An 11,577-nucleotide genomic window follows, 5' to 3' on the forward strand; every position below is an offset into this window, starting at 1 on the left:
TAATGCTAGCATTGCAGCATGATAACATAATTTCTACTATCCTATAATTTAATTCATATTCTAATCTAGGTCAATATTAGATTAATCTAAATATGTTAATGTTCACATAAAATACTTAGGCCTAGATTCAAATGCTATTTTAGAATGTTAGGAGTTTTACAGGGGTTTTACAGTTATTTGAATGTGTCCCAGCCATGCAGGACACATCAATACCTCATGTGTCCTGGGACACATGATCCAGCTGCTCTTTAGATAACATGGCAGGTTATTCCATTTGTTCAAAGGATCAGGGAAATCATTGTATAGCGTACTGCAAAGTCATTACAAGTTTGTGTTTGCTGTCAACAGGGTGTAATTGCACTTATGCGATTTTGACACCTAGCAAAACCCCACTTTTGAGATTGACCAAGCCTTGTGGGTAGAGGCTTCAAACCGCACTTAGCTCAGCTCAAAATGCATGCTGACATAAGTAGTGCTACAGTAGCATGGCAGCATGATCACATAATTTCTCCTATATTCTAATAACAAGAGTATCAACCTTCCAGTCATACCCAATTTTTGCAATTCCAAAACTGTTTAGGGACCCCAGTATGCAAACATATTCGAATAGAATAGTTGCAAATAACACATTTATACTGCATGCAAAAAAAAAAGTCATGTTTTTTGCAAAACTGCATAGGAATTAGTATAAAGTGGGCATGACTGTAAAGGGGAGACTTGTGGGGTACCCCGCAACCCATTCTCATTCAGATATATTGTGAGGTGAAAGGTCAAGGGGCTCAGTGGCTCAGCCACTGTTGAGAAATCAAAAGAGTGAGGATCAATCAGACCTATGAATACTGAACCCAGCCCAGCTTGGCTGGAGAGCTGCCTGGGAACGTGCTGGGAACCCACCCATGCCATGACGTCACGGGGCTCTGACAAGCTGGTGGTGCCGGAAGAAAAGATGGCGGATCATGAGGAGCAGCTATCCGACGAGGAGAAGGTAAGATGCCCATTTTTCTCATTAGACGCAGCCAGGTGAGGGGCGCTCGGGTGTGGACGTGGAGCTGCACATGTGTCCGTCTTCCCGGGCAGTGTGGCGTCGACCTGCCGCGCTGTTAGCAGCTAAAACAGCCAGGCCTCGGCTCTGCTCTGGCTGCTCTGCTGCTCTTATAGAGCCAAAGTCATACCCACTTCCGGGTTTAGGCATACGGCACCAAGAGATTTCATACGTTATTTATTTTCCCATAGATTTCATAATACTTATAACAATAGTTTTACTTGGTCAAACCAAGCGATTCAGCTATATTTAGAATCAGGAGAGAACATAGAACATTTCGCTCAGACCAAAACTAAAAAACAAATAAACATTGAAAAAGTGTGAATCCGCTATTTTTTTTTAACGTTTTGGTCCGAGTGAAATGTTCTATGGTCTCCCCTGTTTCTAAATATAGCTGAAGCGTTTGGTTTGACTAAGCAAAACTTTGTATATAAGCATTTTTACGAAATGTCTATGAAAAGAAACGGCGGATGAAATCTCTTGGTGCGTATGCCTAACCCGTAAGTGGGCGTGACTTTGGGCCCTATTATTTTTAGCTCAACTTCCGCTCAGAGCGAGTCTCAAATGGGGGCTCCTTGTACGGTCCTGACTCTAAATAGGAACTGTGTACATATTATAAATTAACCTAAGCTCACCTCTCCACGCTGGCTGGCCCTGTCCACGGTCCCCCTAGGCTGCTTGTGTTTGGGAAGTTTTCATGCCACAGATATCGCTAAGCTAGCTTGCTGGTTAGCTTTAGCCGTAGCCTGCTAACAGATAGCTGGCTGCTTACTAGTAACACGCCCTTTTCGCTGCTTGGGAATCTGCTGTGTAGCCGCTTGTTCTGGTGCTAAACATACACACATGATCGCAGATGGGTTATGTGATCGTTGTGTGCAAAGCAGAATTTGTCGAGCTGTATCTGACAACCAGCAGCTACAACAAGCTACTAACCTAGCTCTGTTGTCCTCCATACAGTAGTGTTTGACAGTCAGTGGTGGTGTGGTGGTGCACATTATGAGCCAAACAACTACACATAAACAAAATAGAGGAGAGTTATATGAACATCAGTTTGATACGATTTACTATGATGTATGTGTACCATAATGTATCATAAACTGTCATGCCTGTCTAAAAATATATAGGCAAACAAACTCTATTCTGGAAATGTGGGTAAACCTAGCTTGCCTGGGTTTCCCCCCTGCATCCCTGGTGTTGGACAGTATTATGTAACGTTAAAATGCATGGCTGTACATTTTTCATTTCCCTTCAAACAGCACCTGTCCTGGCCCTGGGGCAGCATTAGTGTTGAACTAGATCGATCTGGTCTCTTCAAGCCACTTTGTTTTTATATAGCTTACTGATTTTGCTTATTTATTAACGGACAGTGATTTCCTTGCACTTCCCTTGGTTTGTTAACTGGCCTTGCCTGACTGATTTGTCATCCAATAAAGTTACTTAATGTAGCCTAACTGTGAGTTATTGTCAACTGTGAGACAATATTTATTTTATTTTATTTGACCTCTATTTGACCAGGTAGTCAGTCACTTGAGATCAAAGATCTCTTTTACGAGCAATAAGTCACATAGTTCTTCAGACAGACAACTAGCCATGGCTTCATTTTGTTTTGCTCCACATCGGCCTGAGTCAGAGGTGTGTTATGACTTTGGCACACAGTGGTCACAGTGGGTGTGGCTCCTAACATCCTCATTGTCACACATGCATCGGCTATATTACCTAACCGCTGAATGAGAGGGCTGCTCTGTGTGGGTGACAGACAGCACCACAATGTTGTGATGTAGGCTCCATGAATAATGTCAGGTGTGTTCTCCACCTGAAGCTGTCTGATAGCTCAGCTATTATGGGCCGCGTCCACAGAAAGCTTTTTTTGAGCTGCCAGCACCTTTCTGCAATTCACTCTGTATGGTTAATATGAGCTAGGAGCGCTCCTCTTCCCAGCACCGCGCCTGGCGTTTCAGCGCTCTCGGCGGCTAGCGTTTTTGCGCGGAGCGCTCTGGGCGCCTCAAGCAGAAAACATTTCAACTTTTGGAGAACAGCGCTGCTCATCAATGTCACTTTTTTTTTGACCAAGCAAGCAAAATCAAGGAAGAGGCGGGACTAAAAAGATCAACAAATGGAGAATTTTTAATTATTATGAATTGTATTATCTTGTTGGGTTGATGTTAGTTTGCTATTTCCCTTGTATGTTAGCTAGCTAATGTTAGCTACTAACTACAGTCAGCTCCGTCTGCTATGTGTCTGTGCGCATTGGAAGCGTTCTGGGCATGATGCACAAAGCTCTCTGCTATGGAGGAAAAAAAACTGTCTAATATGGACACAGGCCCTTACTGTTGTTGCTGTGATGATGGCAGGAAACGTTTTTTTTTTAGGGGAGGTACGGTGGTGCAGTGGTTAGCACTATCGCCTCACAGCTCGAAGGTCGTGGGTTCGATTCCCGCCTGGGACGAGGTAAGCGCTGAAGGAATGCGTGCCCGTCCGCATGTCCTCGAGTGCCCACCGCCCGGGTGGGGGTCGGCAAAAGGACCTTTCTGTGTGGAGTTTGCATGTTCTCCCCGTGCCTCCCGGGGGTTTCCTTCATACAGGAACCCCCTTCACAAAAACATGCAATATCCTGGTTGCTAGTGTGGTTCCTCCTCTGGCCGTTAAGGGCGCCTGTTCGGGGGGAGGGGAACTGGTTGGAATAGCGTGAACCTCCCACGTGCTATGTCCTACCGGTGAAGCTTCCCCTGTCAGGTGAAAAGAAGTGGCTGACCGACTGCCCATGTCTCGGAGGAAACATGGTATCAGTCTCGGCTCTCCCTGATCGACAGAGGACGAAGTAGCAACCAGGATAAATCAATTAAAAAAATTAGCACTAATGGGGGATAAAATGGGATAAAAAAATCGGGAAAAAAAAATATAAAAAAAAAAAAAAGGAAACGTTTTTTTCATCCACCGACCATAGTGTTTTCCAGAATTCACAAGTAACTTTCACTGTTTGACCTTTTTTTATGGGGTGGTGTTAATTCCCTGGCCCTGAATGTAGGCTACACAGATCACACATCTACCCACTTTGTGCTGTAAAAAAGTGCAGCATTTCCTTGCAAATACTGCAGAACTTTGCACATTGAAGGCCATCTCTCCAGGGCAGAGGAGCTCAGCAAACCACCATCCTTCTGTTCCGCTCCCTCAGCCTGCCTGCAGCTCAGGAGATGCCAAGGGAGGAAACAAACATCTTCATCCACCTGATGGTGGTTGGTGGTTTCCAAAACTCACTACTTATTTTGCAGCAGCCAAATATGATTAGGATTAAAAAAGAAAGTCCACATCGTGGTTGGTGAGCTGCCAGTGACTGTTAGAGGGACAAACTAATCAACCACAGCCAGAATGACCCAGCATTCAACTGGTGGCTTTCCCCCCACCCTGGATGACATATCTCCAAGCTCTTGAAGAAGCAGCTGGTGGGCTGCCTCATCAGAGCCATTTGGCTTGATGAGCATCAGTGGTAGAGCCATATGAAATCCGCTTGATTTTTTTTCCAAATTCCGTTTAATTTTTCCCCAAATTCCGTTTTTTCCATTTCCATTTTAATTCAGGAGTTAGGAGCAATATTTTTTCTTTTCTTGACGACTTTGCTCTCTCAGACAGCCTCTTCGACATCTTTCTCAAGGTGAAAACACGCAAGGCCGACCCCCCTCTCAAAACACCCCAATCGAAAACTGAATCATTTCTCTAGGCCTATTTTACAATTATGAAATCATTTAGGTTACTACGATCATTAGATCTACTTCTTATTTTGATAATTAGGCCTACTTTTATCAATTTCAGCCTCTCTCTATTTAATTGTGAGCTTCTGCTAGTTCTCATCATAAACATTCTTATTGTTGTCACAGTAATTAACTTTGTCTCGAACTATGCAGTGTTGGCTCCTAGAATTTGGCGAAAAGTTCATTGAAAGTCCTTGAAAGGTCCTTGAATTTGATGTTGAGGCAGGTGTGGGAACCCTGATCAAAGGTGAAACGACACTGATATTATGGTTAAATTTCTCTTTTTTCGAGTACCCCGTTACTTGTTCATAATATAAGGAAAGTACTCGAATATTGAAATTACTTCAAAATGCCCATCCCAACATTTGTATTGTGTAACTGTTGCATCACAGCATAGTTTGTGACCTCTCCGGACCTCCTGTTGTTGTTATTTTGTTGTTGTTGTTGTTTGTCCTGTGTGTATTTTCTCTTTAAAAAAAGCACGTAAAAAAAAAAAGTATAAAACAAAAAGCCCATCCCTAACAGTGACACGTTTTTGACTCGGACTGCAACTGCAGGCGCAGCTGTTTGACGTCATGAGTGCGCGACAACAAAATGCAAAGTTGGCTTCTTATTATCAGCTCTATTTATTGGCTAAAATCATTATCGGATTAATAAACAACAATGTAAAATGGCCCGTATCGGCCAATAATTTATCGAATCGATATATATATCGTGCATCCATAGTTGACATGAAAATCCACTTCATTGAAATAATGAGCCTCTGCTGCAGAGATTATTTTCCTCTTCGACATCAGACAAAGGCCCTTCAAGTTGAAGTTCATAAAATTCCTGCATGGCCTTCATCACCTGCATGTCTCTGCACGTAACACAAACGTAGGGAAGCAAAACAAAGCACAACCCACACAATAGCAGCAAGTATTAGCAAGACATAGCAAGCCTACCACCACCTATTCTACATAGCCTAAGCCAGCCAGCAGCAGCCTTGAAGCATACAAGGAGAAACTCCCCAAGAAAACTGCTTTAGCAAAAAAAATTAAATAAAAATGCATTAGCAAAAAGGCCAAGTGAAATGATTCCCCACTGGGACGGCTGAGTTAATGGGTGCCGAGCGTTGGGACGTGATTATTCTTCAATTGAATCTTGAGCAGGCCTCCTCCACCTCCTCATTTTGACCAGTGGAGGAGCACTTCTAGTTTAGCATACGGCTAGCTGACAGACAACCACCTCTTCTCTGCCTTCACAGAGAGAGGAGTTATTATTGGTATATTACGCCCCCCCCCAACCCTAATATTCACCCACATCAGACTTGCTTTTTAACTTGGCACTGTCTGCCGTCACACTTGGAGGCACCAAGGCCCTCTCTCTATATTGCAGATTCCAGCTATACTGGCTAATGAAATGGACGCATGCCAGAAGAGAGGATCAAACTGTGGGAGATGATGCAGCCTAAAAACGCCCCCAGGCTTTGAAATATCGCCTCCCTTTCCTTCCATCTACGTTTTTCCCCCAATGGATCTTCTGGATTGGACTGATAAGACGATTCTGTCAGGATTAGGGCTGCCATTGTTTTAACATGGGTGGCTGTCATTTGGGATAAAGGGTGCTCCCTCAGAGTGGGGGGGGGGGGGGGGGGGTAGGTGTTGGGATGGTGTGTCAAGCTCTGGCTTATGTTGCTGCTGAGGATTTGGCATGTCTAGATATTAGTATGTAGGGCGCAGGGCTCCAGAGTGCTCCCATTTAGGCGCATTTTCCCACCTTAAAATCTGCCAGTATGCCTAAATATTTTCATTGGTCGCACCAGACAGTGCACCTGACATTTAGCAGCTCTGTCAGCCAGGTGTCTGTCTAGGCCAAGAGAGCACAAAGACATGAGGATCCCACACTGCAGGGGGGTCTCTCTGTCTGATGTTCTCTTTCTCACTGTTTTAGCCCCAGTATTAGGCCTACTAGTCCAGCTCCTTGACAAGTAAATGCCTACGTGCCAGCTCCTCTGCCCCGCCCCCCCGCGCACCCCATCCCCCAAGAATCCAGCAGAAGATGAGGTAATTGTCTGTGGACAGTTAGGGCTGCACTGTGAACCAGTGGTTAGAGAGACCATCTCATATTTAAAGTGTCATCGGTTCACAATAGCCACTGTGTCCTAGCCTGGGTAAACCCAGCCTTCAATAGCCACTGTGTCCTAGCCTGGGTAAACCCAGCCTTCAACGTGACGTCACAGGCTATGCTATGCTATGCCTGTGACGTACATAGAGGTCACGTGGAGGCTGGTTTTACCCAGGCTAACTGTGTCCAACAATAGTCTGTCTGTCCGAGCCTAATGATTTTTAGTATTCTTATTAGTTGTGACTCGTGATAGTAATGCTAAAGATCCAAGCAAACACTGCAACAGAAAGCTGGTGCAGCCATGCATGGAACAGGCTACTTCCTGGTATGTTTGCCACACCATCATCAGCCTACGTTACCATCCTCAGTTGAAGGCAGGCTGCTGTAGTGGAAATGTGACTTGGAGAGTTTTCACATTTCTGTGAAGCTAGTTGCTCTTCATGAAGAAGCAGCTGCTGCTCCTCCTGGGGGACTGCCACTGCCTCTGTTGTCAAACTGCCTGTTTACATTTTACATTGACATTTGAGGCTGCACTGCTTGAATGCTGGACTGATGCCTGAAGCAAAACTATTTTCTCTTGCCAAGAAGTCAGCTGGCGCCAATTAGACTTGTCAGTCTCTAAACACTTCACTCAATTAGAGACTGAGGACAGTCTCCCAGCTCTCATCTGCTAAAACTGTGTGGGAACTATTAGAGCAGGGGTTCCCAAACTTAAGAATGCCGCGGCCCACTTTGAAATGTGAAAATCTTTCCGGGGCCCACCCAACCCTTTAATCACGACTCTGATCAACACATGAGACTAAGATGATGTATTTCCCCATATCTTTTTTTATATTATATATATTTTTTATTTAATGGAAATTAGTTTTTCAGGGAAATTAATAATCCATCCACATACAAAAACATTTCGGCAAAATACCCAAAAGCAGATTGCCAACATTTGCATGCATAACACAATTGTTGAGACAAAATGTGATGAGCAAAAACAAAAGCAATCAATCCACAAGCTATTAATGCTAGGCTGTGAAAAATGCTACCTTTACTTATCTGTAAAGGGGAGGCTGGCGGGTACCCATTGAACCAATTTTCATTCAGATAAATTGAGCTGAGAGGTCAAGGAACCCCTTTGAAATAGTTTTCCCTCGCCCAAATTTAACCTACATTTGGAGCGTTATTTAGCCCCCTTCCCGACAAGCTGGCATACTATGTACCAATAAGTACTTAGTACTACCAATGGATGACTTGGGTCTTCTAGTTTCTTCTGATAACAGGATCTCCACTGTAGCTTTAAAAATGACCCTGCTACAGCCATTTGAGTGTTGGCAGATCACTCACGGCCCACCTGCAGTACCTCCACGGCCCACACTTTGGCAATCACTGTATTCGAGATTTTTTTTTAACTGCTTTGCAGAACCAATCAAGTCTTTTGGGCTGCCCCGTCAAAGGGGCGGTGACATGCAGAAGTTGCGAGTCACTCTGGACACATCCATTTTCAATGTTTTAAAAAGGCTCTCTTCATGTTGTACGAATTGATCGGTTTCACTACGGAGGACAATGTTACGTTCTCGCCGCCGGTCTAGCAACTGTCTTGCTTTGAGAGTCCCCAGATGATTGGTAGGGCGGAGATCTCCAATTATCTGGCATCGTGAGACCAGGCGCCGGTAGGGATTCAGTGTTTTGCTCGAGAACACCTCAGCACAGCAGTGTAGGTGTTTGCTGTCACTGGGGCTTGAAGCCAGATGTTGCAGTTGAAGGATGGTCTTTCTACTCGCTGTACCACCCTGCTGCCCAAATACAGCCAGGCAGAACATCACCAACGTTTGTAAAGGAGGATGTGGGCTGTTGTCTCACTGCATTATAGGAAGTGCTATATGAGGTGCTTACTAGGAAGAGGAAGTGTTATCCCCTTTTTAACAGTCGAGGCTGAATGAATGCCAAGTGTAGTATCTCAGAAAGCTTTGCTCTCCTTGTACTCTGCTAATGGAGAGTATCACTCTCCTCATTCTGCGGGGATGCTTTTTAAACCACACCCCACCACTCCACCAGCCTCATCTCCTCTCCTCACCACACACATTAACACAGTTAGTTAGCATGGTTTTGCTGTCGTCTCTGCTCTCCACACACCTTAACACAGTTAGTTTACCCCTTTACCCACCCTTATGGGCGGACCTGTCCACTACACAACACTGTATTTACGTAGGCTACGTTACATATTTGTGGGAATGAGAAGGATCTCACACTTGTACTGATGTCCAGCATGACTGGTGAACAGGGGAAACATGAGTTTGTTTACTGCGTCGCGCCATGCACCGGGTCCGCCTGGTGCGCGGGGTTCTGGAGGGGGGTCTCGGCCGGGGGTGTGGGACCCGGGCAGGGTGAGGGACAGGGCGGGTGGTGGGAGTGGCTGCCCTGGGTGTCTGCCCAGCAGAGGGGCACTTAGCCTGGGTGACTGTGCCCAGCGGGGTGGTGCCGCTGGCCACGCTCTCCTCCTCTCCTCTCCCCCTCTCCTCTCCTCTCCCCTCTCCCCCTCCTCTCCTCTTCTCCTCTCCTCCTCTCCTCTCCTCTCCTCTCCTCTCCCCTCCTCTCCTCTCCTCTCCCCCTCCCCCCTCCTCTCCCCTCTCCTCTCCTCTCCTCTCCCCCTCTCCTCTCCTCTCCTCCTCTCCTCTCCCCTCTCCCCCTCTTCTCCTCTTCTCCTCTCCTCTCCTCCTCTCCTCTCCCCCTCCCCCCTCCTCTCCCCCTCTCCTCTCCTCCTCTCCTCTCCCCTCCCCTCCCCTCCTCTTCTCCCCTCTCCCCCTCCTCTCCTCTTCTCCTCTCTCCCCCTCTCTCCTCTCCCCTCTCCCCCTCTCCCCTCCTCTCCCCTTCTCTCCCCCGGTTCTCCCCTCTCCCCTCCTCTTCTCTCCCCCTCTCACCCTCTCCTCTGGTTCCCCCCACCCACCCCGGTCAGCGGTCGCCTTTTATACATCCCCAAACAGCGCAGGACAACGCGATTGGCTGACTCAGATTTGAATCTGAGCCAGCCAATCTCTGTGCCCCATGACCGGATGGACCATATATGGACTTCCTCCCCCCCGAGTGGCTCGTGCTATCATAGCTGCTGACTGCTGACCTCTCCCCCTCTCTCCCCTCCTCTCCCTCTCTCCCCTCCTCTTCTCCCCCTCTCCTCTCCTCTCCCCCTCTCCTCTCCTCTCCTCTCCCTCTCTCCCCTCCTCTTCTCCCCCTCTCCTCTCCTCCTCTCCCCTCCTCTCCCCCTCTCCTCTCCCATCCTCCTCCTCTCCTCTCCCCCTCTCCTCTTCTCCCCTCCTATCCTCTCCTCCCCTCTCCCCCTCTCCTCTCCTCTCCCCCTCTCCCCTCCTCTCCCCCTCTCCTCTCCCATCCTCCTCCTCTCCTCTCCCCCTCTCCTCTTCTCCCCTCCTATCCTCTCCTCTCCTCTCCCCCTCTCCTCCTCTCCTCTCCCCCTCTCCCCCTCTCCACTCCTCTCCTCCCCTCTCCCCCTCTCCTCTCCCCTCCTCTTGTCTCCCCCTCTCCTCTCCCCCTCCCCCTCTCCTCTTCTCCCCTCTCCCCTCCTCTTCTCTCCCCCTCTCCCCTCCACCCCGGTCTCCCCTCCTCTTCTCTCCTCCTCTCCCCTCCTCTCCCCCTCTCCTCTCCCATCCTCCTCCTCTCCTCTCCCCCTCTCCTCTTCTCCCCTCCTATCCTCTCCTCCCCTCTCCCCCTCTCCTCTCCTCTCCCCCTCTCCCCTCCTCTCCCCCTCTCCTCTCCCATCCTCCTCCTCTCCTCTCCCCCTCTCCTCTTCTCCCCTCCTATCCTCTCCTCTCCTCTCCCCCTCTCCTCCTCTCCTCTCCCCCTCTCCCCCTCTCCACTCCTCTCCTCCCCTCTCCCCCTCTCCTCTCCCCTCCTCTTGTCTCCCCCTCTCCTCTCCCCCTCCCCCTCTCCTCTTCTCCCCTCTCCCCTCCTCTTCTCTCCCCCTCTCCCCTCCACCCCGGTCTCCCCTCCTCTTCTCTCCCCCTCTCCCCTCCTCTCCCCCTCTCCTCTGGTTCCCCCCACCCACCCCGGTCAGCGGTCGCCTTTTATACACGTCCCAAACAGCGCAGGACAACGCGATTGGCTGACTCAGATTTGAATCTGAGCCAGCCAATCGCTGTGCCCCATGACCGGATGGACCATATATGGACTTCCTCCCCCCCGAGTGGCTCCTGCTATCATAGCTGCTGACTGCTGACCTCTCCCCCTCTCTCCTCTCCCTCTCTCCCCTCCTCTTCTCCCCCTCTCCTCTCCTCTCCCCCTCTCCTCTCCTCTCCCTCTCTCCCCTCCTCTTCTCCCCCTCTCCTCTCCTCCTCTCCCCTCCTCTCCCCTCCTCTCCCCCTCTCCTCTCCCATCCTCCTCCTCTCCTCTCCCCCTCTCCTCTTCTCCTCTCCCTCTCCCCCTCTCCTCTCCTCTCCCCCTCTCCTCTCCCATCCTCCTCCTCTCCTCTCCCCCTCTCCTCCTCTCCTCTCCTCTCCCTCTCTCCCCTCCTCTTCTCCCCCTCTCCTCTCCTCTCCCCCTCTCCTCTCCTCTCCCTCTCTCCCCTCCTCTTCTCCCCCTCTCCTCCTCTCCCCTCCTCTCCCCCTCTCCTCTCCCATCCTCCTCCTCTCCTCTCCCCCTCTCCTCTTCTCCTCTCCCTCTCTCCCCTCCTCTTCTCCCCCTCTC

The 11,577-nt window shown here is 48.8% G+C and overlaps 1 protein-coding gene across 1 annotated transcript in view; it reads left to right on the forward strand.

Moving 5' to 3' along the window:
* Nucleotides 1–903: 903 nt before the first annotated feature.
* Nucleotides 904–11,577, forward strand: part of LOC310792623 (F-actin-capping protein subunit alpha-2) — a 42,084-nt gene continuing 31,410 nt past the window's right edge. Inside the window, exon 1 of the mRNA XM_083654340.1 lies at nucleotides 904–985. Coding sequence (XP_083510466.1) covers nucleotides 947–985 — 39 coding nt within the window. The 5' untranslated portion in view covers nucleotides 904–946. The remainder of the gene's footprint in view (nucleotides 986–11,577) is intronic.

This window comes from Poromitra crassiceps, assembly GCF_964638095.1.
Source record: "Poromitra crassiceps genome assembly, chromosome: 18".
NCBI classification, from domain to species: Eukaryota; Metazoa; Chordata; class Actinopteri; order Beryciformes; family Melamphaidae; genus Poromitra; species Poromitra crassiceps.